This window comes from Silurus aristotelis, assembly GCF_946808225.1.
Source record: "Silurus aristotelis genome assembly, chromosome: 8".
Lineage (NCBI taxonomy): Eukaryota > Metazoa > Chordata > Actinopteri > Siluriformes > Siluridae > Silurus > Silurus aristotelis.
In genome coordinates, this window is record NC_139581.1 from 5,605,359 (window position 1) to 5,633,274 (window position 27,916).

The 27,916-nt window shown below is 36.3% G+C and overlaps 1 protein-coding gene across 2 annotated transcripts in view; it reads right to left on the minus strand.

Annotated features, from left to right (window-relative positions):
• dclk1b (doublecortin-like kinase 1b) overlaps positions 1-24,818 on the minus strand; it is a 63,165-nt gene extending 38,347 nt beyond the window's left edge. Inside the window, exons 1-3 of one of the 2 annotated variants that reach the window (XM_083547905.1) lie at positions 24,550-24,818; positions 22,128-22,489; positions 17,899-18,245 (exon numbers count right to left, since the gene is read on the minus strand). In XM_083547905.1, the coding sequence (XP_083404031.1) occupies positions 17,899-18,245; positions 22,128-22,473 (693 nt within the window). In that variant the 5' untranslated portion in view covers positions 22,474-22,489; positions 24,550-24,818. The remainder of the gene's footprint in view (positions 1-17,898; positions 18,246-22,127; positions 22,490-24,549) is intronic. The other variant, XM_083547904.1, reaches the window with a different exon arrangement.
• Between the last annotated feature and the right edge of the window lie 3,098 nt (positions 24,819-27,916).

A 27,916-nucleotide genomic window follows, 5' to 3' on the forward strand; every position in this document is an offset into this window, starting at 1 on the left:
GTACTTTCAAACTAAAAAAAGAACCTTGCAAGACTCGTGAACATCCCATAATATTTTCCCTCAGCACGATTGTTATCCGAGACAAAGATGGTGTGAAGGTGCATCACGACCCTGATGTGGAATTTGTCATGAACTCCAAACCAGAGTGTAGACATTGTGTATGCATCAGGATGAAGTTTCCACAGGATTGTTTAAAATGCAGTGAAGCGTGTGGGCAAAAGAAAGACCAAGATCATTAAAGTAATGAGAAGCTCACTTTGTGTTTGTTTTCCATCATTCGTTCATGTCCGCTTTAGAACTCTGAGAACTCATGATTGTTGAATTACATTTTGAGAAAAGTTTGAGGACACCTGACCACAAAACATGTATGTATTATTTGGCATCCTATTCGACATTTATACACCATTTGCTTTTATAATAGCCTCCATTCTTCTGGGAAGATGTTTCATTCGATTTTGGAGTGTGGTTGTAGAAATTTGTGTTCATTTAGCCACAAAGCCAAGTATTGATGTAGGTAAGGAGTTCAATAGGTTTGAGGTCGGAGCTCTAAAACAGGAGATCTTCCACTCCAACCCATGCATGTCTTCATGGAGCTGGCTTTGTGTACAGCGGCAGTGTCATGCAGGAACAGGCTCGGGTCTTCTAGTTTAAAGAAGGAAAAATGTAATGCTGCCACATCCTATTCTATACAATTGTGTGCTCCAACTTTGTTTGGAGAAGAATGACATTTGGCTGAAAACATTGGGTGTCCCATTACATTTGCCCATAAAGTGTAACTAACTAAAGTTCACAGGATGCAAACAAAAGTAGTACTGCTGAATTAAAAAGTGTCCTGTGCACATCTCTGTCAGCAATCAGTAAAGTAGATCAGAGCAAATGGCCCAAAACGGTGCACTGCAGATGCACACTGTGGCAGAAACCCAAATACAAAGCAGTGTAACAAACCAGCCTCTTGAACCTCTTCCACTCTTAAAAAAAAATGTCAATCCACATACAGTAGCGAAGTGTCAGAAATCCCTGGCAAATATAACACCAGTGATCAGTACTGCTGCACTGAGCACAGCTCGCATATGTTCCTGTACAAACTGTGAGCTGCCTTGATGTGAATATGGGGCAAGAATGTACTAAGGTAGTGCCATCTTGTGGTTTAAAGTATTTTTCTCTTATTTTTTTTATTTTTTTTATTTTTTATCAGAACCAAAAAATCAGTCAAGTCAACAAATTCAATAGAATTTTACTAACTATTGGGATTTAAATAAAAAATAAAAAATAAATAATAAATAATAATAATAATAATAATAATAATAATAATAATAATAATAATAATAATAATTATAATAAATAAATACTGCACTACTGTCTTTAATTGCCTTATAGTATTAAAATAATTTTGAATTAAACTGAATCCCAAAATCCCAGGTTTATAGAAATACCCTAATTCTTTTACATTCTTGTTTCTGCATCAATAGCATATTTGTGTGTGTGTGTCTATCTATCTATCTATCTATCTATCTATCTATCTATCTATCTATCTATCTATCTATCTATCTATCTATCTATCTATCTATCTATCTGTCTGTCTGTCTGTCTGTCTGTCTGTCTGTCTGTCTGTCTGTCTGTCTGTCTGTCTGTCTGTCTGTCTGTCTGTCCGTCCTATTTATACAGGAAGGAGTCTCCAGTGCCAATTCTTTCTCTCAGTCACAGATGAACAACTTTTTATTGTCTAATTACCCCCAAAAAATAGTAGCTAAAAAGCATGTTTTTGTTCATTGTTGGCAATTTGCTGTGGTTAAACATTTACCACAGTCTTCAGTAGCTGGAAATCCAAGAGATTGAGTTAGTTAAAATAAATTGAGTCAATAATTTAATTGAAAAAGAAAATACTAAACTCTTATTTTGAGCTTATTTTGATTTTAGTTTCATCCACAAGGTGTCAGTAATGATTCATCTTCAAGCTCTATTTCGAACCATGTACTTAAAGAGAAGTTAAAAAAGTATACTATAAATGTTAGAATTATCCTACATAAGCTCTATTTTTCTATATTGTCTTCCAAAAAGCTTATTATATACAATCTTTTTGACACGTCCCTAAAAGGTGATATACAAGTGAGATAGAATAAAATAGAAATGCAATCTAAAAACAGAGCTGAGCTTCTTCTGAGGATAGAAATTGCCTTGAACAGTATATGAATGGCTTCTAAATATATAAGATTTTGGATCTCTTTCTTTTAAATTTCTATAAGTTTGTCTTGTTTTGGTTTCTCCCATTAGGGGTCACCACAGTGGATCATCCGTCTCTATACCACCCTGTCCTCTATATCATCCTCTTTTTTGACCAACCACCTGTAAGTCTTCCTTCATACACATCCATAAACCTTCACCTTGGTCTTCCTCTTTTCCTTCTTCCTGGCTGCTCCATCCTCAGCATTCTTCTACTGATATACCCCATGTCCTTCCTCACCTTGTCTCCAAAACGTCCTATCTGCTCTGTCCCGGTAATAAACTTATTTCTTATCCTGTCCATCTTAGTCACTCTTAATGAAAATCACAGCATCTTCAGCTTCGCCTCCTGTTTCTTTGTCAAGAATTTAGGGTTAAGAATTTTTACTTAAATGTTACTGTGAGCATCTGCAACCAAACGATTTCCCTATAGGGTCAATAAAGTATTCTGATTCATGGGCTACTTGATAATGCATTAATGCAAATAGCAGACACGAGTCTCACACAATGTTAATTGTCTTTTCATATACAGTGCACACTTTCACCATTTAAAAAAAAATAAAAATAAAAATAAAAATAAATATATATATATATAGTGTACATACTGTACAGTATAAACTCTATTTTACTACAATATTTACTTGAATGTGCAAAACAACAATTTTTAGTAATTGTACAATGGTGAGTTGGTGCCCCCTCATGCTCCCCTTATGCTCTGGTGGGCCCTGGGATACTCGGATGTTAAAATATGTAAAGTTTAGACCATGTTGTTTTAACAGTGATATATTTCAGAACAGGACTAGCTGAGTCTTAATGCAAAAAGAAAAAAAAAGACACTCTAAGAGTGAGCCTGAATGCAAAAAAGCAAGATTCTTTGGAGAGATTTGGATTTATTTGGGTATTTTTCCCAACCATGAAGCTGAAAACACAAACTGACCACAAACAATGAATTAAAACAGACAGACATGAGACACAGGTACAAATGAACAAGTCCAAGTTGATAATAAAAAAAGGGGTTAAAACATGGACTGCTTGTATACTTACAAACAAATTGTGCCTATTTTTTCAAGTTCTTTAAGCATGTGTACTTATAGAAAAAAATTGCTGTTTTTTTCCAGTTGCTCAGTGTTCAGTAATGATGAATACTGACAGATTTCTGGGCGTCTGAAATGCATCTCCTAATTGCACTGATGAGCAGCAGAAAGGCAGCAGAGATCACGGGGAGATCCTGCAGTGTCGCTTTCTGTCTTTCAGCTCAAATCATTTCAAATGCAAAAGCACTGAAGCATGAATACAAAACCATCCTGGGAGTCTTCTGGATCTAATTACACTTCCAGGAAATATTATTTACCAGAGTTTAGTTGGCCATGAAGTAACTTATTGTTGTTGAAGTATTTGTTGCATTCCAGGTAACGTAGGATTAAATATGCCCTAAAGTAGGCGGTCAGAATAGAAATAAACTCGTTGGCAAGGCACGTCTGATAAAAAAGGAGATTTTACATCTAAATATGAATCTTTAAAAATGATTGGGTGACATTTGTACACCAAATTCAACATTTTCCAAAAGGAAGTAAAATAGAGAATTGAAAAAAATTGAAAATAAGGGATTCGAAACCAAAGAACAAATGAACATTTTTATTAAAGCTAATCACAAGCCCAAATAAATCTACTCAAAATGCTTCCAGACTGAGTCCCTTTTCACACCCACAACAAAAATAAAATAAATAAATCAAACAGTAGAAACTAGGCCAGAACTTGACTAAAGAAAAAAGATACAAGCTGGCCCAAAACGCTAATTCTCCTGTGTTTAGACTCCTGGTACATTTTGAAATCTTTATTTTATATGAAAAATTATTCATAGCAAGCACTTTCACTGAGAAAATGTGTTCTGCTTTATTTTTGTGCACATCTTTAAATATAGAGCATGCTTTCCTGTTTTTAGAAACGCCACTGATCAGATGTTTGTTTACCAGAAGTTTGTTCCTTCAGTTTTGTACTGAAGTCTAATGTTATTACAACTATAGAGAAAGGGTGGACACAGTCTCACGGCATATCCTGATAAAGTCACGAACTTTAATCTAATGATTTATCTATTCGCACGAATTTCCCTCTTTTTTCGTGGCAGCACAACTTCCTCCGTCTGGCTCCATCTCCTTAGCAACAGAGGCAGAGGCTCATGGGTAATGCTGACAGAAATGGCAAAGGTAATCTTTCTTTTTTATTTTAATTAAAGAATAAGGCAGGAAATATAGGGTAAGGGTTATACTGTAATAAATGTTTGTGTTATTCAGGAAATTCTCTGTATTTTTTTTTTAGCTTAACAAATATAAAGCAATAAATTCAAGGATAAAATCTCCTGCCTAAATGTGGAGTAACGGTGTTTAAAGATTAAAAAAACAATAACATTCGTGAAAAAAACAATACAGCGTCTTCCAGTGGCAAAAAGAAAATTTTGGTGGCGGCACTAAAAAGACTTTCTATTCAAATACATTACGCAGAAAGTCGTCCTCATTGACACGAAGAAAGAGGGAAATTCGTGTCTATAAACACGAATCAATAGAATACATTTCATGACTAGATCAGGAAGTGCCGTGTTCCTGGGCTGGGAGTGTGTATTGCAGCTTATCTCTGGTTTAGTAACTGTTAAAAAGCATAAATTAAAAAGCATAACGCTGTAATATGACATTTTCCAAACCTATGATGTAAATCTATGAAAATATGTATTTATATTTACTTTTTACTGTCTATGAGCAAAAGTATTGTGACTTCTCCTTCTTCCCCAAACTGTTGCTACAAATTTGGAGGTACACATATATATAGGATAGTATAGGATGTGCTGGAATTAAATGTTCCCTTCACTTGAACTAGAAAACCCAGCATGACAATGCCCCTGTGCACAAAACCAGCTCAATGAAGATATGCTTTAAAAGGCTGGAGTGGAAGATCTCCTGCTACAGCGCTCTATACCCCTGTTGAACACCTTTGGGGTTAATTGGAACACCGACTGCACCCCAGGTCTCCTCACCTCACCTACATCACTACCTGACTTTACTAAAACCTTTAAGTCTGAATGAACACAAACCTCCACAAACACACTCCAAAATGTAGTTAAACATCTTCGCAGAAGAGTGGGGGTTATTATAACATGCAAATCTTGAATTAGGTGTTCATAACATATTTGATTATTATAGCCTAGCTATATAAGGCATACTGGTATTAAAACAAAGATGATGATAAGACTATTGAATTGAGCTCACTGCCAAATCAGAGACACAGACTCGGTTTGTCAATGCTGTCCCCTGAAGCATCGATCTACACCGTCTACACACCACACACACACATCATGGTTATGGAGCCGAACCTGAATATACATGGAGCATTTTGTTCATGTTGTTAATCCTGATTTAAGTAACAGTTTCAATAAAGTTCATACTGTAGAATATTCATAAATGATTCCCATATACAGAAATATATGGACTGGCTATTCAATAAAACACTCAGGATGTGTTCATATATAGTATAGATAAGTGCAACAAATTGAAAGGGTAATCAAGACAATAAGGAGACTATTTTATATAAAATAAAATGGAATAAATAATAAAGTCAAAAGCATTTTATTTTGCGTTATTAAAAAAATAATAAAAATCGAATTCAAATTTTATTTGTTTTGCTTTATTCTGCTTTTTCATGCAAAATTTGCATTAGGCAGTATTGAAAAAAAAAATCAATGGTTTTTGAGACACACGTTCCTTTTGTTTCTATACAATAAACTTGGTAAAAGGCAAAACGACACAATAATCAGACAGTGAATAGCTCAAAGTTTTGTGGACACAGGAGTCCAATTTTGACATTTGTGGCTCTAAAAAGCAGAACTGCAAGACTGAGAATAAAGAAGACGTTACCCGACTGCCTCACCCTCACAGTTAAATATAGGGGTGGAAGCTTAATGTTTTGGGGCCATATGTCTTAACTAATGAAATACTGCAATTTATACATCTACACATTTACAGAACTCATGGATGTCTGTACATTTAGTATTTCTGCAAAACCTAATATCTCAGTACACAAGCTGAAATATACAACCACAACAGCGTTTCAATGTTTTGTACTCTAGTAAATCTTATAATACAGTTAACGATGGCCTTTAGCAAGGCTAGAAATACAAATTAGCAAAACCAGTGCTGCACACCCTCCCTCAGACATATATTCAACTGACTTTGAGAAAGAGCAGATGAGGTACCACAACTGAAGGCTATGGCTCATTCATCTCTCTCTCTCACACACACATTTCATAACATCTTGTATCAATCTGCAGAGATTTTTTTTTTTCAGCAACATGAATTGAATCTGAAAAGATGGTGCCCCCTTATGAAAAAGACATGACTTATGCAACCTACCGGAAGGGTTTTTTGAAGTAGTCAAATTGCAATATTTACCTATATAGTTTTTCTTTTAAGTTTTTGAAGCTGAAGGAAATGGAAACATGACTTAACATGGAACTATGAACTACTATAAAAAGCAAAAGCAGTAACATCATGAACAGCAATTCATGTTCAAACAGCCTAAAGTTCACTGTGGAGGATTCATCTCAAGATGGATTTTAATTTGTATAAACAGTTTGCTACTGTGGCCATGAACATTTTTGCATTCGTGTGTCAATAATGAAACACTTGAAAACCTTAACAAAGATGGCATTAAGATGAGGATGAGTTCCCTTCTGAGTCTGGTTCCTCTCAAGGTTTCTTCCTCATCACCATTCTCAGGGTGTTTTTCTTTGCCACCGCTGCCACTGACTCGTTAATTAGGGATAATCTTTTAAGTAACAAATTGCAAATAAATCGAATCGAATAGTTTTAGCAACATGATTGTGTGCTATTTTTCAGACAACAATCTTCCGATTTGGAAAACTCAGATGAAGATGAAACCGAAGATGAAGGTGCCAATTTGACCAAAAGCACCTTTACTAAGAATGTTTGAATTATTGTAAGCTAACTAACCAACTAGCCAAAATGCTACAAAGAGGGTGTGGGATCTACTATTACATGGTAGTGGAAAATTGGTAGCTCAGTGGATAAGCTGTTAAACTTCTGATCAGAAGGTCATGGGTTCCAAGCTGCTACTGCTAGGCCCTTAAGGAAAGCCTGTACCCTTCAATTGCTCAGCTGCATTAATTAAATAACTAAGTTGCTCTGGATAAGATGTCAAAAAATGGCACGAATGTGTTATCTGATCTATTTCCAGCACTGGTGAATAATATGCAAACATTTGGCAAGATGTTATAATAACAGGACTCTCCATGCAGCCTCAAATCTACATCAATATTCAGTGTAACTGTGCTTTTGCTTGGGATATTTCATAATTAAAAAAAAAAAAAAAAAAAGAAGAGAATCTATGAAAATATTGCAAGTATTTACCAATATCTTTTTGGTATGATGTGTGATCATCCTCTAATAATAGACTGGACCAAGCCTCACGCGCGTTTAAGATATACTTGATCTTGGAATAACTGGATCTCAACTGTTTTATTGACTGGTAAGCTCTAACCACATGAAGTTTAAAACTTTATTTAGACATGGATACTGGCTCTGTATTAAATTAACAGTGCAATCTGGATGCAGCAGCTGCAGCATCTGTCCCTGGTTAAAAGGAAATGGATAGAATCATTCATGAAAATGTCCAGGGTCGTAAACAAACCTACTGTGTACAAGAGCCAGAGCCAGGAGCTTGGCTTCACAAACATTTGGTCCCTTCACGGGCCACTGAGTCATTACACAGATTCGACAGCGTCCACTTACTCTTCTGAAACTCTTGCAGTAAGCATTAAGTGCCTCAGGCAAAGCTTTCATTGAGCCAAGCTCATTCGCAAGCTCTAAAACACACACACACACACACACACACACACACACACACACACACACACTCTTACTACTGTATATACTTAGGCTGCTGGTTTAATCCAAGCCCTGTGTTAGTCAGTGCAGCTTTGAGTAATCTCTGGAAAATTGTATGAGAGTTACTCACATTCTGTTTTTACACACACTACATAAAATTTGCATTTATAACATTTGGCAGAAGCCCTTATCCAGAGTGACTTAAAACTGAGCAGTTAAGGGGTTAAGGGCCTTGTTTAATAGGTGCTTAATGGTGCTGGGATTTGAAATTATGACCTTCTGATCCAGAGACCAATGCCTTAACCAATGAGCTACCATCCCCAGATTTCGGGCCTTTTCTGACTGAAGGTTACAACATTCTTTCACACAATATATAAGCACAAGGCTGCACACACAATCAAAGGAAGCACCAACCCTAATAAGTCAGTTTGCTAAAAGACATTGTCCTGTGTACATCAGGAGCTGTGCAACTTGTGCTATTCTGACCACGTGTGTTACGACATCTGCTATTCTGACCGTTTGTGCACTCTTTTACCGAACTCTCCTCACCTGTGAGTTTCTAGCCAGAAACAACACGATTTAACTTCCGCACCCACCCTACTCGCCAGATTTGACTCCTGCAGACTTCGCCCTTTTTCCAAAGATGAAGATCCAGCTCAAATGTCACCATTTTGACACCATTGAGGAGATCCAGCACACATCGCAGCAGGTGCTTGACAAGCTACAAAAAGACAACTTACAGGACACATTCCAGAAGTGTCAGGAAGGCTGGGAGCGATGTATTGCTGTGCAAGGGGACTATTTTGAAAGTGTGTAAATGTAGATAAATAAAATACTTTATTGGAAACAGACCTAGTCTCGAAACTTTGATACCACCTCGTATTCATAGTTTGTCACTTGCAAAATAGGTGATAAAAACCACATAGCCAAAAAGTCAAACATCTCTTTTAGATTCTTGCAAAGTTATGTAGAAAATATATTTAAGTACTGTGAACTTATCCATCACAAGCTCTTAACCATTAAGATCAGAATGCACAGTCATCATGTTCATCATGTCATCACACTAATGCCTAGAAACAGCTATTTATCATTAATGGACTTCTTACATCATTTGGGGCTTCATCAATGTCTAAAGGAACAACAGAGTTGAATGACAGATACACAATGATGAGCTTGCAAAAACAATGAGGGAGGGAAAAAACTGAAAAGAAAAGGAAACAATAAAAAAAAGGAAATTAGTTGACAAGTTGTTTTTGATAATTCTTGAAGATGTGCGTCTTTGCCACAGTTTTGTTGTTGCACTCCTGGAGATATTTTGTCATAGTGTAAGAGATTAAATTATCTGCAATGACCTGGTCTTATTAAGTTTCATATACATTTCTTTTTCTTAATAGGTTTTTGTGGATATAAATAAAATGGACATTTTCCGCCTTGAATCTGTTTCTTCTTTGACTGCTCATTTTCAGAAAGTACAGATGATGCAGTGATCCTAATATATGAATGAATACTAAATTGTTTGAATAACCAGAGGCACATGGGGAAAATAATGTGAATAATAATATTCAGACAACCATCGCCTGTTTCAGGTTTTCAAGGTGACCATTGAAGTGGATTGGTAATCCAATGGACAGGTAATTAGATTGGATTGTTTGCCAGCTTCCACTAACACTTTCACTCCCACTATTGTGTGCATTTGCATTACAAGACATGCAGTGTGATAGTTTTTGAAAAATTAACCTTTTTAATGTTATAAACTGTACAGATTATTAAGCAGTATCTGTTGTATATTATTAATTCAATTCGCATTTGTATTAGATAAATACCACGATTTACGATGGTTTGACTTACGATTTTTTGATCTTACGATGAGTAATTTGTGCAACAGGCACAGTAAGTTTCTTGCTAGTAGTGAAAAAAGGAGAAGAAAAGCCATAAATTAAGAGCAGAAAATTAAAATTATAAACAGGCTGTCACTGTCACAGTCATAGCACTATCTTCAATTTCCGATATTTCTTTCTTATGATGGGTTTGTCTTAATCGTAAGTAGAGGACTACCTGTAATTTACATTTTTATAACAATACTACTACTCCTACTCCTACTCCTACTACTTCTACTAATAATAATTTTATAATAATAATAATAATTGTTTCTCACAATGAGCTACAATATTAATTAATTAATTACTTATTTAATGTAATAATTATTCCCCCTACATTTTCAATCCTAACCTAATACTATGATTTATTAATAATTACTTACATTCCTGGTTTAAATCCTGCATATCATTTGACCATATTTTTTACCTAATTAATAAAAAATATTTTTGTGAGGTTGTAAAACGCACTAAATGTCTGGTTGCTAGAAATGTTCTTGTTTCTCATCTGTTTTACCTTAAAAGTCTACTGTATGTAAACTCCTTCTGAAGACACTGGTGAATAGATAATTCAGGTTTCAGAATTCCTCATGTAAGACTTTCATTGTGATGATTTAAACTCTAACCTACATCAGTGAAAACATCCTGAGACTGCAAATGTTGGCTTTGGTGTCACAAAATGGCTATACAAATGCAATGATGTAAAGGTGTCCTGCTCCAATGTTATTAAATATATATATATATATATATATATATATATATATATATATATATATATATATATATATATACATTAAGACTATGGCATCCACTCATTTACATGAATTAAAATATTTAGAATTAAAAAAAAAGTAAAATAATGCTCTGAGCATGCGCTAATCATACACAACGTGAACCAGATAATTTTTTTTTACACCTTTGAGAGGCAGTCATGTGATACGATCATTCACTACACCCCCTCTGCAGTACCTCCTGTTTCCTAGCAACCAACTCCTGTAACCTCATTGTCATAGAAACTGAGAGATAGGTTTAAAAAAAAAAAAAAAAGAACCATATAGAAGCTATTCATACAGTATGCCAATGAAGGTTAAAAAGGGGCGTGTTTTACATGTTAAGATCATTTTTCTCTTATCATTTCTAGGTTGCCTGACTACAATTCTGTCTCTGAATCACCAGTATGTCCTGAATGATAATAATTGTAATCCTAGCTAGCAGAGGACATTAACAGAACAGTCATAAACAAATGGCTGGAAGAGTCAGGTGTCCTAATATTTTTGTCTATATAGTGTATTTTGGGTGGTGAAAGAGCATGTTATATTTCACACTATATATATATATATATATATATATATATATATATATATATATATATATATATATATATATATATATATATATATATATATATATATGAAATGTAACATAAATCATGTGGATCATATAAACCTAAACATATATCACCTGGAGAATGAGTGCTGAATGAAGAGAAGATGACCAGAAATGGACTTGAAGGAGATAAGGAGAAGCAAAATTTTGAGGTTTTTACTGCAGATGGCTCAATGCAAAGCTTTTCTTTTCAGATAGGATACCAGGATATATATCTTAGGGCTGTCAATTAATAAAAATATTTAATCAAAATTAATCGCTTAATTTGTTGCACATTTGTATCTGTTCTAAATGTACCTTAAATTAATACTTTACAAGTTTTTAATAGTCTAATCATGTGCATGGGCAAATATAGACGCTTTATTCAAATGTATGAATATTATTAATGAAACCAAACTGAACATAGAGCATAAAAACAAAATATACTTAAGTAATTATGGTGTTTTAAATTACATAAATCATCAGGTCACTAAACGAAAGGTTTGCTATGTTTCCACACGGACGATTTTAATTGCCAGATGTGCCCATCATGGCGGATTTTGGAGCTTAAATTGAGACTTTCCGCATCAGTAAAACAAATATTTATTGATTACAAAAAATTTTAAAGTAAAGAGAGGACGTTGTGAATACATGTGTTGCATTGAAGGTTTTAATTTCATCTCTTTTATATTTATTTATTAATTAATTAATTTATATTTTTAATTAAAAAGGTGAAACAGAAAAGCGTGCTGCATTAATTGCACGATAATAAAATTAGTGTCGTTAAAATAAATTTGTGTTACACGTGTATGCATGTATATACTGTATATAAAGATTTATAGATTCTGCGATTTCAATTCAAATCAATTAAATATTAATTGGTGGTGCTGGAGATTGAATTTTATCCCTAACATTCAGACATATCAGTAATCAAGAGACTCTACCCAAAAGCCACTACACTACATTTACATTTACAGTGAGGAAAATAAGTATTTGAACACCCTGCTATTTTGCAAGTTCTCCCACTTAGAAATCATGGAGTGGTCTGAAATTGTCATCGTAGGTGCATGTCCACTGTGAGAGACATAATCTAAAAAAAAATCCAGAAATCACAATCTGATTTTTAAACTATTTATTTGTATGATACAGCAGCAAATAAGTATTTGAACACCTGTCTATCAGCTAGAATTCTGACCCTCAAAGACCTGTTAGTCTGCCTTTAAAATGTCCACCTCCACTACATTTATTATCCTAAATTAGATGCACCTGTTTGAGGTCGTTAGCTGCATAAAGACACCTGTCCACCCCATACAATCAGTAAGAATCCAACTACTAACATGGCTAAGACCAAAGAGCTGTCCAAAGACACTAAAGACAAAATTGTACAACTCCACAAGGCTGGAAAGGGCTACGGGGAAATTGCCAAGCAGCTTGGTGAAAAAAGGTCCACTGTTGGAGCAATCATTAGAAAATGGAAGATGCTAAACATAACTGTCAATCTCCCTCGGACTGGGGCTCCATGCAAGATCTCACCTCGTGGGGTCTCAATGATCCTAAGAAAGGTGAGAAATCAGCCCAGAACTACACGGGAGGAGCTGGTCAATGACCTGGAAAGAGCTGGGACCACCGTTTCCAAAGTTACTGTTGGTAATAGACTAAGACGTCATGGTTTGAAATCATGCATGGCACGGAAGGTTCCCCTGCTTAAACCAGCACATGTCCAGGCACGTCTTAAGTTTGCCAGTGACCATTTGGATGATCCAGAGGAGTCATGGGAGAAAGTCATGTGGTCAAATGAGACCAAAATAGAACTTTTGGGTCATAATTCCACTAAACGTGTTTACTGTGAAGCATGAGGGTGGTAGCATCATGCTTTGGGGGTGTTTTTCTGCACATGGGACAGGGCGACTGCACTGTATTAAGGAGAGGATGACCGGGGCCATGTATTGTGAGATTTTGGGGAACAACCTCCTTCCCTCAGTTAGAGCATTGAAGATGGGTCGAGGCTGGGTCTTCCAACATGACAATGACCCGAAGCACACAGCCAGGATAACCAAGGAGTGGCTCTGTAAGAAGCATATCAAGGTTCTGGCGTGGCCTAGCCAGTCTCCAGACCTAAACCCAATAGAGAATCTTTGGAGGGAGCTCAAACTCCGTGTTTCTCAGTGACAGGCCAGAAACCTGACTGATCTAGAGAAGATCTGTGTGGAGGAGTGGGCCAAAATCTCTCCTGCTGTGTGTGCAAACCTGGTGAAAATCTACAGGAAATGTTTGACCTCTGTAAAAAGGTTACTGTACCAAATATTAACATTGACTTTCTCAGGTGATCAAATACTTATTTGCAGCTGTATCATACAAATAAATAGTTAAAAAATCATATATTGTGATTTCTGGATTTTTTTTTTAGATTATGTCTCTCACAGTGGACATGCACCTACGATGACAATTTCAGACCCCTCCCTGATTTCTAAGTAAGAGAACTTGCAAAATAGCGGGGTGTTCAAATACTTATTTTACTCACTGTACATTTGCGGCATTTAGCAGACGCCCTTATCCAGAGCGACGTACAAAAGTGCTAAAACCCTGACTATCAGTGTATAGGTGATATATGTAATAACAGGAGCTGATTAATTTCATGGAAATCACTATAAAACCTGAAAACATATAACGTGTCATTCTTTTGCTCAATTTCTGTAAAGACTAAAACATTGTTTCTGGAAAAAAAAAAATCAGGGTCCTAGTAAGCATTATTTGTCAAATCCTACATACTCACCACTCTCTCATTCTTTCTTCATTTCTTAAGTACTTCATCAAAACCTGTCCAGTAATTCTCAAATCACAAAGCCTGAAATATAGAAAAGCCGATTGGAGTCACATCTGCTGAGAAAATCTCTATTAGTCTAAACAAATATGAGGAAGTGAGAGCTGTGTGGAGGGTGTTGATTCGAGGATCTGAGAGGATGTGTGTGATGAGCTGCAGAGCCTGTGGTGATAGAAGATACTGCTCCTGTGGAGAAAAGGTCAGTCTGCCTGTCAGAGTTTTCAATTTGCCTGCCGTCTTCTGGCTGACCTCTTTGCCTCTCTTCATCTCTCTCTCTATTGCTCAACACTTGTTTGAAAAACAGTCACTCTAAATGCACAAATTATTTTTTTCTGTTGAATCTTCTGCCCAAACATATTGCACTAAAGTTCTTCAAAAATGCATTTCACACAAAGAAGTAAACCTCTACTGCTAAATAGGGCTGTGTAGAAGATCTCCCATGTGGACCGAAAAAGCAGGACACTTTGAGGAGAACAGGAGGAAGTGAGGACACCAGCCCAGTCCTGTACGGCAATGTTTGAGGGGAACATCGTGACCCGTTTGGACTGCTGATGACGCACAAGCAGATTCACCTCTGAGAAACCAGGTCACGAAATTAAATGCACTGCAGGAGGATGAAGGTGAGAGGACGTCCTGTCGAGTTCTTTTAAACAAGACTAGACTGCTGAAATGGACAATATGTTTTTACTCTTTTTGCTACATGCATGCATGTAATAAAGTAACAAAAAAATCCCACATCTACACTGATGTGTTAGTAAATCACAAGAGTGTACAGAGTAGTAGTTGCCGATTTTATAATTTCGGAGTGCATTCAAACACTGAATAGAGCAAAATGTATATATATATATATATATATATATATATATATATATATATATATACATATATATATATATATATATATATATATACATATTTTTTTTTTTTTTTTTTTTTTTTATAAAACAAGCCTACTAACATATATACTAGAAAAAAATACCCAATGATGGGGTTTTCTATTTAGTATTTTTTTTATTAATACTATTGTTATATGCATAGTCCTTCAAGCATACAAATGACTTTGTACCCTTTATTTCATAGACAGTTTCACCGTTTCTGCCTAGGAACTGCTGCTATAATCCTGTACTCCAGTGGTTGGCCATTGGGGCCAGCAAGGCCTTTTTTGAAGGCCTAAACTCTATCAGACTTACATTTTAATATACTATTGTCCATGAATATGCAATAAATTATTTCCAGTATAATCTTCATTTCATAGTGTTTTTCTTAGGGGCACTGTGTTTAGGAGCACAAATTTGGTTAGAGTTCTTTCCTATCAGATTTCAGCCACCACATCACGTGTTCCCAGAGTCAAAGGTATCTATCTTGTCTTGTACCATCACTGTGATCACTGCAGGCATCCAATTGGTTACAATCCATGTAGCTTGAAGCTGTTGCTTTACCCATCAGATTGCAATTAATTGACTAAACTTTCTTTTACTTCTCCCATTAGGGGTCGCCACAGCAGACCATCCGCATATTTGATTTGGCACATGTTTCTACGCTGGATGCCCTTCCTAAGGCAACCCTCCCCATTTATCCGGGCTTGGGACCGGCACTAAGGCTTGTGCAACCTTAATAGCAGGGGTTGGTTCCTTGACCAGGGATCGAACCCGGGCTCCAGCGGTGAGAGCGCCGCATCCTAACCACTAGACCACCAGGGAACCTTAAACTTTCTTTCGGCTTCTCCCATTAGTGGTCACCACAGCGGATCATCCGCATGCTTGATTTGGCACATGTTTTTTACGCTGGATGCCCTTCCTAGCACAACCCTCCCCATTTATCCGGGCTTGGGACCAGCACTAAGAGTGGCTGGGGTTGGTTTTCTGACCAGGGATCGAACCCGGGCCGCAGCGGTGAGAGCGCGGCATCCTAACCACTAGACCACCAGGGACCTATTGCAACTTATTGACTCCGAGGCGTAAAAGGCGTATGATAACATCAGCATTTTCATGTACTTTGATTGCATGGTCAGAGAGCACGCTAGTCAGAGATCGCAACCCGAATCTGTAGCAAACTGCACAAGCTCAAATTTTCTCGTGTCGATTAACTAGCTGTTTTTTTATTCCACAATGGCTGACAGAGGAGAAGAAATTGATTTGGTCAAAGAATCACAGAAACTTTTTAAGAAAAGCTGGACATCCTAAGGAAAGTTCAACCAAAATAGTTTAAAACAGTTATTGAGCATTTTTATGAACGATTTATACTTTAGAGTTTTCTTTCCTTTAAAATTTGCACAAAGCCACACAATTTGCCGTAACTCACAGATAAAATGCACAGAAATGCACAACGTCCGGTCATTTTATAAGGTTAATATCAATGCTTCTGCTAGAGATGATGTATGCAGGTGGTGCAGCTGTGGCTGCAGTGAAAGAAGAACTTATTGGATTGTGTTCATTGTATTAGCCTTAGTAATAGCATTAATTCATTCTTACTGTATGAGATTCCTGTCTGTGACGCAGCACTCTGTTCTACTACGTTTCTCTATAATATTGTTGTTTTCTATAGTTGTGGAATCATAATGAGGGTATTCAGAGATAGGAAGTAATAAAGTACAAAATACTTTGTTAACGTATTTAAGTTGATTTTTCTGGTATCAGTATTTTACTTCACTATTTATTTTACTGACATTATACTGATTTTTTACTGTCACTCATTACATTTTTGACAAAAATATCTGTATTTTTTACTTCTTACATTTTCAAACCAGATTCATTACTGTAGTTTTAATCTATTTGGTCAATAAAATCAATATTTTTTCTTTTTATTGTGCACCATTTTCAGCCCATCAACCCATTTCTTTACATTGTGCATCTTTTTTTGTTTTTAATCTACCACTGGTTTATAATTTCCTACCTCTCTCACACCACAGACATAGGTTAGCTTACGAAGCTAACAACAGCAAAGGAAGATGGCAACAAGATGTATAGTGTTAACATGGATAAGACAGAGGCAGTCAGTGATGCAAACATGACTGAGAACAGAGACATTCCTGATCATCATCATCTTTCTCTGCTTGTGTTCTTTATGGTGAAGCCCAAACTTCTTTACACTTTTTCAATCAAGTTAAAGTTGTCAGTTCTTCAACTTTTACCAGAGTCTTTTAAAATATGAGTATTTATACTTCCTGCTTGAGTGAAGGATGTGTGTACTTTTGCTATCTCTAAAGGTATTCAGATGTGGATTAGTTGAGACATGATGCCACTGAAAGCCCAGATGTGAAATGCACAGTCTGCCAGCTCTGTACTAATGCTACAACTTTAAAAGTTTTTTACAATGAGCCCATTTAGATTTGACAAGTCCAAAGATTTTCAATAATTATGTAAGAAAAGTTATCAGTACTTTTTAGAATCAACAATTTTAAATGGATTTTTAATAATAATAATAATAATAATAATAATAATAATAATAATAATAATAATAATAATAATAATAACCAGGAATAGAAAATTGTCGACTGAAGACCAACATAGATGATAAAGAGAAATTCATTAACAAAATGATCTGGAAACGTATTAAATAGCAAGCTAGTCTGTCGATGAGATATGCAATCTCTCAGACTTAAAATAAAATAAACTGAAGTTAATAAAATACTACTGGACTGCAGAAGTGGGTCATCATTTAAAATATGATATACAGTATAAACAACCCGAATGCAGCAGATGTAATTAAACGCCACAGGATTACCTACCATTTTGCCATCAACTGTATAAAGCCTCTTGACGGCTCCTGTGTCAAGCTTGATGGCGTCCGTAACGTCGCTGAGAACCTGCTCGAAGGTGTGTACAGTCTTCTTGTTCAGGAGAATGCGAACAGCTTTGCGAGGCTTCACACCACTTCTGATGATGGTCACCAGCTTGGGCCGGATAAAGTCTTTGCTCTCCTTGGCATCCAATGAGCTGGATTTTGCACTGGCCAGTGAGGTGGGCATCCGAGAAGATGCGCCCGCCTTAACATTGACTGACCAGTTAGGATTGACATTCTTGGTGTAGTCCAGCTTCTTAAAAGGTTCTATTGATACACATACGTAGCTTTCACCTGTAAAACACAGGTAGCAACATGAAAAGGTTTATTTATGAATTTAAAATGAATATCTCTAATCTAAATATACATGTGAAGCTGCTTTGTGGCAATGGATATTGTTAAAAGCGCTATACAAATTAAATTATTAATGATTTATGACCAAAAAAACTGTGAGATTTTTTGTGGATTAATGCTTGAGTTTTTATTAATATTAAAAATGTCAAGTTTTGAACTAAAAATGATCTAAGTTTAGAGAAACAAATGAACTGTTACTACTTTTAGTCTACACTCTTGGGTAGGGTTTTTTTTTTTATAGAAATTGTCAAAGATCTCTCTATCCCCCCCAAACCATACCAAATGTATCTTCTCCATTTCATACTTCAACTCAATGCAATTTCCACTGTCACCATATAACAAATGTCCAAAGGCACATATCCAAGCTCTGTAGGCTTTCCCAAAGACTGCAACTAACTTTTGAACTGGTCTTGGATGAACTGGATTGCAAGCTCAGGAAGAAATCTGCAACTAGCAAAGTACCCCTTTAGCAACTTTCACAAGAGGCATGGCATTTCAGCTGAGTGTTTAGAGAAACAAACTGCCGAAGACTGTAAAGCTGTTATTCATGATAAGAAAATATTTTCTAACTAAAATTTGGTTGAACATTTCTTCAATTATATAAGTGTTTGCTCAAAGTAAATTGACATTTTTTTTTTTTTTTGCATGGAAACAAAGAACATGCCTGTGTCTCTCGATATGTTCTTCAAAACAGACACTGAAGAATGTTCTAGAATGCTAGAATAAACAGGTGTGTGGGATACGGATCAATTAATTCTAAATTAATGAAAAAACAGAGGTAATACACTTTTAGACACATTTGAATGTATTTTGTTTTCAATGGTGCATGGTTCTTGGTTGATGCTCTCATCAGATTTATCCACAGTGATTAGCTCTATTTGGTTTTAATGGAGGGCAATGGAAAAGAATGCTGGAAGCTTCACCAAACATTTGGGATGTGCTCTTAAAGGAAAATAATTAACAGCAAGTGGATGTTATGTGGAAAACCATGATATTTTAATGTAAAATAACAATGCATTGTATTTGTATTTATTTATAGTTGCATTCACTGATATGGAACCTTCACTGAAGTTAACACAAACAAAGAAAAAACTAAACTTCAAGAAACCACACTGTTATGTGTCCTGAAGATGTTCCAGTGGCTGCACATGTTTTAGCTTTACCTCTGGCAAAATCCTGGCACTGGAGACTCCTTCCATACAATGACAATCTGAACATATCAAATTAACAATAACTTAAGGGCTTAAGGGCCTTACTAAGGGTCCCAGAAGTAGCAGCTTGGTATGAGTGGGATTTAAACTTATCACCTTCGGAGCCAAAGTCTAATTCCTTAACCACTAAGCTACCAACTCCTTATGCAGAAACACCAGACATCAATAAATGTTTTCAATTATGTGTGAAAAATCTGTCCTTCATGTTCAAGTATATGTGACCAATATAATTAATATGAGCTGGAACTACTTTCAAGAATAACTGGTATAGAAAATTAATTTGCAGCGAGAATTTAGAACTCAGTGCAATAGTACTAAGAAGACTGAGCATAAGGTAAGCGACAATCTGTGGTGTTTTGTTCCAGTTCATAATATAAGTAATAACCTACATGCCTCTAAATCATTCAGTCAAGGATAATTGTTCTGGTGAGACGAGAAATGCCGGCATGTCTCTCGTTTTCACATTCACCTTGACTATAAAAGTGCTGTGGGTCTGGACATGAATGGATGCCTGGCCTAAATATTTCACTGCAAAATCCTCCAGTGATATGCAAAGCAGCTCATTCCTTATTCAGTATTTGCACTTTGGGACAGGCATTCGGATTTAGCACACGGATTTCAGCTGTGCATATGGAAGTAGCTCTGGAAGGATGTAAAATACCATCAAATATTGATGGCACATTATAAGTGGATCCGGTTAGTGGCATATAGCATCCATTTAGACTAACACTAAGTGCATTTGCTCACAACAAAGCATGATTAGTTTAATCACGAGTGCAATATACATTATTGCAATGTACAATATAGATCTGTATATACGTGAAGGAAATACCTGGCCGGAAACTCCACCCTGAATGTATTTGATTTCTATTGATAGAAATATATTACATAATTAATAGGCGTTCACAAAATTTCAAGCAAATAAGATTCCATTGTTTTTTTCATATGTTGGACTTAAAGACCCATAATGCAATGCAAATATAGACCCTGATGTTTTTCTACATTCACACATTTCTACAACACACAGCTGCATGTTGTTACCACTCGCCATACTATAAAGTCTCTAGTAGGCGTTACCACTACTGGCAACTTTTAACTGCAGGTGGAGCAACTAGCATTACAGATTAGACAATATATCAGGGGACCAGATATTTGCATAAACTTTTCCCAATTGGACATGCCGACAGTGATCTGGACATATCCAGAGGGAGTCACCATTGGTCACTGTCACTCACGACATGTCAAGTTGACAGAATGAATTGACTGGCTTTTATTTGCTTATCACTGATGTGTAAACATGAAACTGGGTAGAAACTCAGTCCACAGTGTGAAATTGCTTAAACGTGTACACATAAGGACCTGAAGAGACAAAAATACTAAAGCACACTGCTGCACCTTTTAGAATACATTTTTCAGAACTTTTTAGTATGCAGTTCAGCTATACAACTCTGATTAGATTTTTGTATTTGCTGCAAGACATCTGTTGCTGGACTATAAAGTGGCCAGTATAATGTATTGTTACTTCTGGTCCCCTGGTGGTCTAGTGGTTAAGATGCAGCGCTCCCACGGCTGCGACCCGGGTTCGATTCCCGGTCAGGAAACCATCCCCAGCCACTCTTAGTGCCGGTCCCAAGCCCGGATAAATTGGGGAGGGTTGCGTTAGGAAGGGCATCCAGCGTAAAACATGTGCCAAATCAAACGTGCGGAGGATCCGCTGTGGCGACCCCTAACGGGAGAAGCCGAAAAGAAAGTTATAATGTATTGTTACTTCTAGGAGTAACTACCATAATAGAGTAACTAGCATGGTGGAGTAACTAGCATGATGGAGTCACTAGCATGGTGGAGTAACTAGCATGATGGAGTCACTAGCATGGTGGAGTAACAAGCATGATGAAATCACTAGCATGGTGGAGTCACTAGCATGGTAAAGTAACTAGCATGGTGGAGTCACTAGCATGGTGGAGTAACTAGCATGATGGAGTCACTAACATGGTGAAGTAACTAGCATGGTGCAGTAACTAGCAGCTGGATCACATGTGCTTTACTATCTTCACTCCTATTGGTAATCTCTGCACCAAGTCTCCGTATTTGTATAAGTTTTATCAGCTGGACATGCCTACATCGATTTGGACACTCCTACACCAGAAAGCACTAGTGATGGGCAAATCAGATCATTTTAGTGAAATAAAATAAGGAACACCCCTCCAACATTATATATATATATATATATATATATATATATATATATATATATATATATATATATATATATATATATATATATATATATATATAGTTCCAATAATTTATATATGTATATGTAACAACATATAGGAGTCACATGATAAAAGAACGAACGACTCCAGAGGACTTATAATGAACTGCTCAATTCTGTTTACTGTGTAATGCACTGCATAACGTCTATGGAAGTCACATGATAAAAGATCAAATGATTTGGACTAATGAGAATCAGAACTCAATTATTTTTTTTTTGTATATAACCCTTCAGAGATTTTGCAGTGCTTTGCTCATGCACATTTAGAAGAAAATGAACGAATCACTAACAAAGTCAAATTTAGAATTTCAAGAACTTTTTCCCCAACATGCTCACCTTCCTCCAGCTGCTCCATGCTGGTGATCTTAGCCGAGCCATCAATGGTGTATAAGGATCGAACACCATGTGGAAGGTTGAGGCTGTTGCACAAGGAGCGTGTGAGGTCAGCCAGCAAGGCATCAAACGACCTGAAGCGATCCCGGGATATGGCGTAAACGATGCCTTTGAAGTGATGGTCACCGTTGCGAAAGAAACGCACTTTCTTGGCTTTTTTCTCTGAGCTGAGAGCTTGAAGCGTGCGAGCGCGGCCCAGGCTGCAGTGGGCACTGTGAGCTGGGCTCGGGGGCAGCCCTCGCCTCGACCTCTGACCTCTGTCACGCCCGTCAAAGTGCTCAAGCTCCATGTTCGGAGCCACGGTTCTGCAGATTGTATCCATGAGCAGCATTAGTGATTATCATGTCATAATATTATTATTATATTATGACAGCTGTCCTTGCTAACATGTGTACAGCTAAGTCATATGTGATTAATGAAAGTATACTCTATTTTCTTTAAACTGCACAATTCAAGTAAACAGACATGACACTGGATGTGTCGCTGTTGTCAATGTGACGAAAGATCAAAGCAAAAATGAACGAATTGGCGAAAGAAAATCTAACATGCAAACGTTAACCAGTAAACGAATTAAAATATGTGTAAAGAAGTTATATCAATTGAGAATTAATAAAAAATGTAATGTAAAAAGTAATCGTGATAAAATCATGAAAAAAAAATTGTGGAAATTAAAAGTGCACAAGTATTAAATATCTTCATAATGTTATCAAATTTATTGACTGGCAAAAAGTTATAGTAAAAATTCAATAAAAGAAAAATACATGTGGAAATAAATAATTGATATAAACATTACACCAATGAATAAATGAATCAAATAAACAAATAAATAAATAATCACAGGATAATAACAAAACACATGCATTACGGTCAAACAAGAACATGAAAAAGTTGAAAAACTGTGGAAAAACCTAACACTTAAACCTAACACAAAAAAACAAATCATACAAAATACACCTGGAAAAAAATTCAACCTGGCGAAAAAAGCAAAAGAAGCAAAAAAAAAAAAAAAAAAAACCACACTACATGAAGAAAATCTAAATGTAAAAATACTATATCATGTAATAACTATATCTGTTGTGAAATGTAAAAGAACACACACACACACACACACACACACACACACACACACACACACACACACACACACAAATAAAATATTTATATGAATAAGTATTCATATATAATATATGAATAAAACAGAAAGATATGTGTATATACAGTGAGGAAAATAAGTATTTGAACACCCTGCTATTTTGCAAGTTCTCCCACTTAGAAATCATGGAGGGGTCTGAAATTGTCATCGTAGGTGCATGTCCACTGTGAGAGACATAATCTAAAAAAAAAAATCCAGAAATCACAATGTATGATTTTTTTAACTATTTATTTGTATGATACAGCTGCAAATAAGTATTTGAACACTCTGCTATTTTGCAAGAAATCATGGAGGGGTCTGAAATTGTCATTGTAGGTGCATGTCCACTGTGAGAGACATAATCTAAAAAAAAATAAATCCAGAAAACACTATGTATGATTTTTTTAACTATTTATTTGTATGATACAGCTGCAAATAAGTATTTGAACACCTGAGAAAGTCAATGTTAATATTTGGTACAGTAGCCTTTGTTTGCAATTACAGAGGTCAAACGTTTCCTGTAGTTTATCATTACATTGTAATTTCTGGATTTTTTTTTTTTAAGATTATGTCTCTCACAGTGGACATGCACCTACGATGACAATTTCAGACCCCTCCATGATTTCTAAGTGGGAGAACTTGCAAAATAGCAGGGTGTTCAAATACTTATTTTCCTCACTGTATATATATATATATATATATATATATATATATATATATATATATATATATATATATATATATATATATATATATATATTATAAATTTTTATTTTTGTGTGTGGGTGTGTGTGTGTGTGTGTGCTTTTACATTTCACACCAGATATAGTTGGATGCTCTCATTATTTTAATCTGAAGATGTGGAACGCTTACACGCTATTCTTTTCTGTTCCTTTTATTAATAACCACAGGTCCCTGAGCTGTGATGGTTGGTGTTAATCCTTACTGCTGAATGAACTCCAGAATGAATTTTAAATCATTCCTGAAATCATCAGCACAGATGCTAGAGATCCTGCACATCCTTTCAATGCATGAAGCTTCAGACTCAGAGAGACACACACACACACACACACACACACACACACACACACACACACACACACACACACACACACAGCACCCTGCAGTTATTGGATCAAACCCAATTCAAATAAGATATACAGTATGTACGTTAAAACACAGCATGTCTAACAGCACTGAGCTTCCAACAATGAAATGCCATTCTCTACTTACCTTGCACCTATTTGTGCGTGTGTGTATCCTGTCTGTATGTAGATCTCTTTGTGCCCCAAGCTTTAGCTCTTTTCACACACACAGACGAGGAGAAGAAAAAAGAGAGAGGAGGATGGGGGAAGAAAGAGACAGCGAGAGAGAGGAGGATGGCGAGAGAGAGGAGGATGGCGAGAAAGAGGAGAAAGGGTGGGAGAGAGAAGAAAGAGGAGGAGGGGATATGAAAGACATGATGGAGGAGGAAGGGCTGCAGAGGGTGTGTCTCATTTCGTTTTGGCTGTGATTTAGGCAATTTATCAAACTCTGGGTCCATCCCTATCCCAGGGGAAATCTGGCCATTATACAGGAATATAGGCGGGAGGTGGGATGCCAGACTTTTTCTTTCTCTCACTTACGCGCACACACACACACACACACACACACACACACACACACACACACACACACACACACACACACACACACTCATACACGTTATTAATACACACATTAATTCATGCACAGGATTAAAGTCAGGAAACCTGGAGTGGTGAAGCAGCTTAAACATCTATGGAGTATACAATATATGTAACTTTGCACTCGGCACTGAATATGATCAGTGAATGTGATATAAATTTTGAGGTATATACAGAATATAAGAACAGGGATGAGCAGTATTTATGATACATGTATTTCAAATACATATTCTAAATATAAAATAGGATTTTGTATTTGATAGGGTTGATGAGAATGGCTTTATTTTAGAGACAGTGGCATTGAATAAAAGACAAGAGGTGGAGCTGGAGATGAAGAGGTTTTCGTTGGGAGTGACGACGATGAACAGGATTAGAAATGAGTTTATTAGAGGAACAGCGCATGTAGGACGTTTTGGAGACAAGGTGAGGGAGGCGAGATTGAGATGGTTTGGACATGTGCAGAGGAGGGACATGGGGTATATCGGTAGGAGAATGCTGAGGATGGAGCCACCAGGAAGGAGGAAAACAGGAAGACCAAGGAGGAGGTTCATGGATGTGGTGAGGGAAGACATGCAGGTAGTTGGTGTGAAAGAGGCAGATGTAGAGGACAGGGGGGGATGGAGACGGGTGATCCGCTGTGGCGACCCCTAATGGGAGCAGACGAAAAAAGTAGAAGATGATGAAAATGGCTTTATATTTTTAATCAAAATACTTGATTTATATTTTTGTCATTTTATAATACTGTAAAATACTTTGTAAGAAATCTACATGATGACATCATAAAAATGCATCCTCTGATTGGTGCCTACTCAGTATTTTCATCCAGACTTGATGAGATCAGAACAGAAATCCATCTGGAACAAGGTGGTGAAGGTAAGAAGCGTGCCAGCTGTCAGCTTTTAATAGGTGTCAAATGATCGATAAATAAATATTTGATTGCCAAATATTGTCCCCTAATTGAAGTAGCTGTTTAGTAGGATCATGATTTTGCACACCATCGCATAAACGACTGCCTGACACACAATATATTATTATATTAATGATTAACAATCAAATGATTATTTGATTAGAACTAGTTGCTATAAACACAGGTGGCATTAGTCGTCTTCTTATGAGTGACTTGTTTGTCATTGAGTCAGTGTTTCTGATGTAAAGCAGCTCTTCTTTACCAAACACCAAGTAACTAAATTAGGATACAATTATGAGTCATTCGCAAACTGTTCAACATTAAACTGTAAGTTACTTTAAAACTAACCTTCAACTGGGAAATCACAGGGATTATGTATGTGAATATTTGTTCTGTTAAATGTTACATATGCCAGATTTATTGCGTGAATCAATTTGTTGCTATCAAACATCGTTTACTTAATCAGCAGAGTCTGTGTATAATGGTGAAGGAACAGATCTAATAGACCAATTGATAGAAGGTTTGCAAAGAAATGTCATGCTCCCTTGTAAAAGTATTGTTTTGTATTTTTTTAAATATAAAAATGCAGTAGATTATTTTGATACATGGTGTGGCTGCTGTATTTTGTAGTTACATTGATACACTTAAGATATTTGCTATTTTATTTTAAAATACATGTTGGTGCATCTTTGCCCAACCCGGTATAAGAATCTCTAAAGGCGTATTTATACCAGCATGAAATAGATCTTGAATTGTAAGAGTATATTTGTTCGCTTATACCGTATTAGTTCTCGTATATTACTTCTCTTAGTTTCCTCATAGAGAAAAACAACTGTAATGTTACAGTATACAAGTTTGTGGACACCTGAGCATATGACTTCTTACTCATGTAAAGCATATCTTCATGGAGCTGGCTTTGTAAACAGGAGCACTGTCATGCTGAAACAGGTTTGGGTCTTTTAGTTTTCATTGAAGGAAAAATGTACTATTAGTGCATTCAAAGAAACTCTATATGACTATTTGCCTTCAACTTTGTGGTAACAAAGAACCACAATACGGCTGTCAAACAAAAATGTTAGTCAGAAAAATGTAAATGAAAGAAACAAAGAACACGTAAAACTGTTATGTGCCAACATCTAAGCTAAATGTAAAAAGCTACTACAAGTTTCTCTTCAAGCCTTAAACATTCAAATAATCAAAGGGTAAAACATTCATACCAACTTTCCCATACCATACCATACCATACCATACCATACCATACCATACCATACGCCCCATACTGTACAATACCATAACAACTATCTAATACTGTCCTGTATTATACTCTTCTATACCATACCATACCATACCATACCATACCATACCTATCATACCACAACTATCCTATAATGTACCATACTATACTATCCCATAATATACCATCCCATCCCAATCATGCCATACACTACCATACTATACTGTCTTATACTGTACCATACCATACTATCCCATACCATTTATGCCATGCTGTACTGTACTATACTTTCCTATACCAACTATACCATACTTTACTATATTATACTGTACCATCCCATACAACCAATCCAATACTGTACCATACTATATTTTGCTATACTGTACCATACCATCCTATCCAAACCATGCCATACTGTACCGTACTACACTGTCCCATACTGTACTGTACCATACCATCACATACCAACTGTCCCATGCTGTACTGTACTATACTATGCCATACTGTACCATACCATATCATACTATACTATAGCATCCCATACCAACTATTGTATAATGTACCGTACTATACTAGCATCCAATCCCATATCAACTATCCCATACACCACACGCCACAGGTTGCATCCGCAAAGCCAACAGCATTGTAGGTAGCCCCCACACACCCCTCACACACACTCTTTACTCTCTTCTTTCATTAGGAAAGAGGCTCTAAAGCATTCAGGCCTCACATCCAGACTATGCTAAAGTTTTTCCCCTTAAGCCATCAGGTTCC